Source organism: Myotis davidii, unplaced genomic scaffold, assembly GCF_000327345.1.
Source record: "Myotis davidii unplaced genomic scaffold, ASM32734v1 scaffold760, whole genome shotgun sequence".
NCBI classification, from domain to species: domain Eukaryota; kingdom Metazoa; phylum Chordata; class Mammalia; order Chiroptera; family Vespertilionidae; genus Myotis; species Myotis davidii.
In genome coordinates, this window is record NW_006292088.1 from 126199 (window position 1) to 132350 (window position 6152).

At 37.2% G+C, this 6152-nt stretch overlaps 1 protein-coding gene across 11 annotated transcripts in view; it reads left to right on the forward strand.

Moving 5' to 3' along the window:
• The window catches only part of FAM122B (family with sequence similarity 122B), a 27775-nt gene extending 21872 nt beyond the window's left edge, over window positions 1-5903 (forward strand). For 7 of the 11 annotated variants that reach the window (XM_015565071.1, XM_015565074.1, XM_015565072.1 and 4 more), the window contains one exon: window positions 3260-4168. In XM_015565071.1, coding sequence (XP_015420557.1) covers window positions 3260-3413 — 154 coding nt within the window. In that variant the 3' untranslated portion in view covers window positions 3414-4168. The other 4 variants (XM_015565076.1, XM_006765363.2, XM_006765366.2 and 1 more) reach the window with 1 other exon arrangement.
• The last annotated feature ends 249 nt before the right edge of the window (window positions 5904-6152 follow it).

Sequence of the window (6152 nt, forward strand, 5' to 3'; positions counted from 1 at the left end):
AGCAAGCAGCTATAGCTGCTCCGCAGTCCTACTCTAAGAGGCCCGGTGTCTCAGTGTCCCAGTAATCACTGCAAGCACCTCTGAGAGAAAGCTGACCTTGAGTTCCGTCTTATGCCAGACAGTCCAGTTTCTCCCTGTATGAGTCTGGGTCCCTAGAGACTCACCTGAAACTGGAGTCCAGGGCTGTCGGGAGCCTAAGACCCCCTCCCGATTGAAAAAGACAACCGTGTCCTCAGTTGCCAGCCCTTTCCACGTGCGCCATACCTCTGCTTTACTTCCACACCGCACCTCCTTTGAGTCTCAGTGTGCTTTTCTCTTTCCTTCTAGTTGTAGAATTTCCACTTGGCCAGCCTTCCTGTGGTTCTGGATGATGTCCGTTTTGTCTTTTAGTTGTATTTTTGAAGTTGTTGTGCGAGGCAGCAATTTCTGGTGTTTACCTGTGCCGCCATCTTGGTTTTCTGTAAGCAGGTCTTGTTACAAATGGAATCTTTTAACCCAGCGCTCACCATGAGTCTGATGGTTAGAATAAGAAAGTCTTTATTTACATTCAGATTATCTGCTTGGTGTCCAAATTTTAATCCAAGCCCATTTATTTCTGCCAAGTAGCACAGAGCATGTCCTTCGGCTGCCCAGCCAATATGTGCTTTAGGAAAATAAATTTATTTTAATATTAGTCTAGGCCAAATCCTGCAGGAGGAAAATATCACATATATTCCAAAGAAAATATAAAGGTGTTTTGATTTTCCAATGTCTTAGATTATCTGTGCAACTTTCTTTCAGTAGTTTGAATAATTCATATTTTAGACCTGTTTGCCTTTTGGTTGAAAAAAAATATCTGAGCCAGTTAAATTATCCAAACGTCTTTCTTAAAAGTGGTATTATTAATGATGCATTTGACAGCAGTGAGCACAGAGTAGGAGTACTGTGGAATATACCGTTTCCATTTTAATTTTTACTATTCTGAAGCCTGTTTATATTCTGTCTCCACGTAAAAAAAATCCAGTGCTAATAGAAAGAAATGAAATTTGAAGAAAAAATAGTAGAATAGAGAAGCAGAGTGGGTGGGAAGTTATATTTCATTGAGGGTGGTAGAGGGCCCAGAAACTTCCAAATGTATCACAGGTTACTTTATACTGGAAATATATTAACTTAGAAATTCATACGAATGATAATATTAAAGGCTCATAATATTTACCCTTAGAACACATTAGATCAGGATGGGCTTTTGCAAAGGAGCTAGTGACCAGATTTAAATTAGAACCCATATATTCTGATTCACAATTCCTTCTCCAATTCTTTGCTTTGTTTCTTTTTCAAAAATAAAAAGTATTTTTGTGTAAATCCTAAAACTTCCTGACTACCTCTCCAGCTTTGTTTCTCATCGTGTTCTTCTTACTGTCTATACTACAGCCACACTAGCCTGCTTTTGGCTTCTAGAACTATCCTTGCTTCCCCCCAAACCTTACCTCATTCATGTCTACTCATCTTTCAGATGACAGCTCAAATTTCACTTTTAGGGAGACTTGTTCCTCCTTCCTCCCTGTTCCTTCAAATTAGATCAGGTTTCCCATGTTATATACTCTCAGAGTCCCTTGTATCTTTCCTTTATTGCTTTAATCATAGATTATAATATAGTTATTAGTATAATTATTTCAATGTCTGTATTCTGCACTGTTCTGTAATTTTGATGAGGGCAGGAACCATGTCTGTCTTATACACCATTGTTTTCTAATATCTAGCATAATTCCTGCACTTGGCAGGAACTCAGTAATAGAATAAATGAATGAGTGAATTTGGGCCAAATAGAGCATAGAGTTTATATGTTGGATTGATGGGAATCAAAGCTGGAAAGGCAGCCTGGTGGCAAATGGTGAAGGCTTTTAATTGTGAAAGCTGCAATATGAAGGCAGATTTATGAGGAAGGGCAGACTGATTGTTGGGAGCCACGAGGGCTTGGGCTGGATGGATAAGGTATCCCTGTGCTGGGTTGTAGAGGCTCTTGATGCCCCAGATCAGGAGTTTTAGTGGTAGGGTAGGAGCAGAAGCCAGTTGTCAGGATTAAAGAGGTGAAAGGACTTTGAGGGTATTCGGTCTGTGGATATAGAGCAGTGATGGCAAACCTTTTGAGCTGGTGTGTCAGCATTTTGAAAAACCCTAACTTAACTCTGGTGCCATGTCACATATAGAAATTTTTTGATATTTGCAACCATAGTAAAACAAAGATTTATATATCGATATTTATTTTATATATTTAAATGCCATTTAACAAAGAAAAATCAACCAAAAAAATGAGTTTGCGTGTCACCTCTGACACGCATGTCATAGGTTCGCCATCACTGATATGGAGCATTCCTTTTATTTTTAAAAAATATATTTTTATAGATCTCAGAGAGGAAGGGAAAGGGAGAGAGAGAGCAGCATCAACAATGAGAGAGAATCATTGATCGGCTGCCTCGTGCATGCCCCACACTGGGGATTGAGCCCACAGCCAGAGTATATGCCCCAGCTGGAATTGAACCATGACCTCCTGGTTCAAAGGTCAGTGCTCAATCACTGAGCCATGCCAGCTGGGCTATGGAGAGCATTCCTTTTAGAAGCTTAACTGGATAGTAATAGAAGGGATCAAAGAAAGGAATCTTTTAGAGGTGGTAGGGAGACCTTTGGGTTTTGAAAACAAGAAGAAAGGAAAGAGGGTAAGAAGTTCATAAAATGAGAAGAATATGAAATGCAAATAATGGAGGAAATTAGAAAAAATGTGTTTGAATCAAAATCCTTTTGGGAGTGAAGAAGTGGTAAAATCTAGTGCAGTTGAAAGATTTGGTTCTGTAGTAGAAGGACCATGAAGCACTGTTTGATAGAATACTTCACACAGTTCAGGGTAGGTACTTCAATTAGTAACCATTTCCTTCTACTGTGAGACTGATGGGAAGGTAAGAAGATAAATATAAGGTAGAAATCTCTTTAGCTGAAGATAAGGGAACAACCTCACTAAAACTGTGACTTGTCAAGAGGAAGGCTTATTGACATTCTGGTGCCTTCTGGAGAGCACTAAAATGATAGGGAACCTCGAGTGTCTTACTTTCACAGGTATTTGAATATAGTACATGATAACGTAGTTCATTGCTATTGCTTTTTTGCTTTTTATTATTTACAAATGCAGTACTGATTTGTGAGTTCTTAAAACTATGTTTTTGCATGTTATGTTTACTTTTACCCTGATAGATACATCTGCTTATAATTCTTTTTGCTTTGTCTTCAGTTCAGATATTTTGGATAGCAATAGTAGTAGCAGTAGCAGCAGTGTCTTATCCTCAGACTCACTGGCTAAAGGCAGCACGATTGCAGAGTCTCCAGTAGCATGCTCCAATTCATGCCCTCCATTCATCTTGATGGATGATCTCTCACCCAAGTGAATTACCCATTTCTGATTCAGTGTTTTAGCTGCTGTTTCCTACATAAATCATTCAGTGAGAGGAACACAGAGAACTTTGATCCACAATGAGGATTAAAGTATTACATATTTAAACCATTTTGACACCATTCTTTTTTTGGCATCTCTCCTCTACAGTTCAATTTTATGAGGATAGTGACCTTACTTGTGTGTGTGTGTCTCTCTCTTTTTGCTGATCACATTTTGGATCTAGGGACTAAATCTCAAATACGTTTAAGGAAAGCACTGATATGTATTTTTTTTTTACTGGTATGTATTTTTTTTACTGATAGGTATTTTTGATAATGGTTTCTTTTCCCAGCAGTTATATGACACCCAGAGTAGATCAGAAATTCTCTTGCTTGACAAATTATTTGTCCTCTGTTGGCTACATAGTTTCAAATCTATTTCATAATAGATGAGTTGCTTTTCATTTTATATATATATTTTTTATTTTTCTGCATCAGTTTAAAGCACATTGTTTGGTTTCCTTTTCCTGTTTGAGCTGCTCACTTGCCATTTCTCACAGAACGGAAAAAACACATAGTTGCTTTCATTACTACCCATATTGCTTCTTTGTTGTTGGAGTGTATGACATGAGGATTGATTTTAGTGCTGAGAGTGTAAATGAACTTACATGATGTCTGGAGTAGTCACCACACAAATTCCTGTGACTTAGCTACCACAGTTGATATTTTTCTCCCCAAATCTGTTACCCTAAGGAATATATACAATATTATTAATATTTCTAGGTGGTGTTATCAAGGAGAAGAAATTCCTGCCTTGACCAGATGTGTGGAGCACCTACAAATGAATGAATAATGTTATTTACCCATTAACTACTGTCTGGAAAGCATACATGAAGCTTGACAGCTTGCCCTGGGTGGTATTCTGAGGCCTGAGATGCCTTGGGGTAAAGATGTATATCATAAGGTACCTAGAAAAGGGGGCTTTATGTGACTGCCACATACTGTTTTTTGATTGCTGCTTTTTTCTGATTACTTTTGTGACATTAAATTCTTTTGTTTTGTCGTGTGATGAGTGGTGCTGCTGACTGTGTTTTGGTCATTGTGTTGCCACCAGAATCAGAATCCAGTTCTTTTTCATGCTGCCTTATAGCAAGGCAATTTAATATCTATGTGGAGTAGGAACTGAAAAAAAAATCAATGTTATTGTGAACTCTGCTGCTTTTAAGAAGCTGTTTGAGCTGTGAACATTGTACATGATAATCTGAGATACCAGAAGTTAATTTTTAAAAGGTAAATCCTGAATGGAGCTATTTTAAAAACCTATTGTAGTCTATTGTTGTGTTATTTATTATTTAAAATTGTGTAAAAATGTCTGTCATGATAGATTTCTTTTAATGTTCATATATTGTGGGTGGATAGTCTGTATTTAATATGCAAATTTGCCTGCTAGGATCATACTATTCCATTTTTGAATGTATGTAAGAAACGAAAACTACTGCACTTGTATGTTTTGAAGGCAAAGATCCTTGAATCTTGAAGGAAGATGTTGCACTTTGCAGGTACTCGCTGACTAGTAATACTGTATAGCTTGAAGGGAAACATATTCTCTCTGAATTGTAAGAGAGCATCACTTAGCTAGCAATAAGTAGTTCTGTTACAGCATCAGATGCGTTATTTATTTTAAATAGTAATAACCACCATTAATGGCTTTATTTCTCATATTGCTTTCACCTGTGCAAAGGCCATAATCCTTCAAACCTAAGTGTGTATATTATGAAGATTGTTCTCTAGTATGCCATTTTAAAGAAACATTATTTCTATGGTATTCAGCGTATTTATTCTGTTTGTGAAAGAACCATGTTAAGATGTTTCTTCCTATATAATATTGAGCGATGGTTTTATCTTACAGGATACTTATCCACATTCACTCTACTGTCTTTTTGCCTTAAAGGGACACTTTTGGCCATTTAGTGGCTCTAATTTAGAACTCTTAAGAAATAACCTTTGGAATGTGATGATATTTATTTTTCAAATTCCGTGGTGGGGTAGAATTAGGGCAGGAAAATGAAATTGTTCCAATGGTATGAGAACTAGGAAGCAAGATGGTTAACTTTATTGTTTAAATGGACTAGAAAGTTAAGTTTCTGCAGGGATTGTTTTGAGATAAATAAAAGGTAGAGATGCTAATCTTCAGATTAGCTTGGTTAAGAGAACCCCTTTATTTTTATATAAAATTTAATATTTGAAAAGTGATCATTGTTATAAATTAAAATTATCTCTTCCTATTCTATATTATATCATATTTCAGGCTTCTATTTGAAGATAAATACAAGAGATGATATGGTAAGAAAATCCTATAGATGATGCTCTTTTTGCTTGACTGACTTATGTAATCATTGTATTTCATGATAACTGCTTTTGGAATAATGGGAAATTTTGTGAAATGCTGACCTTGTGTATATCTTAAAATGCAAATTTAATAAAGTGTGTACACATGCATACAATTCTGTAAAATTTTTAAAGTGTATTTATTTTATTCTTATTAATAACTAGAGGCCTGGTGCATGAAATTCTTGCAGGGATGGGGTGTCCCTCAGCCCAGCCTGCACCTTCTCCAATCTGGGACATCCCTCTCACAATCCAGGACTGATGGCTCCTACCCACTCACCTGCCTGCCGCCCTGATTCCTAACTGCTATCCCCTGCCAGCCTGATCCCTAACTACTCTCCCCCGCCGGCCTGATCACCCCTACC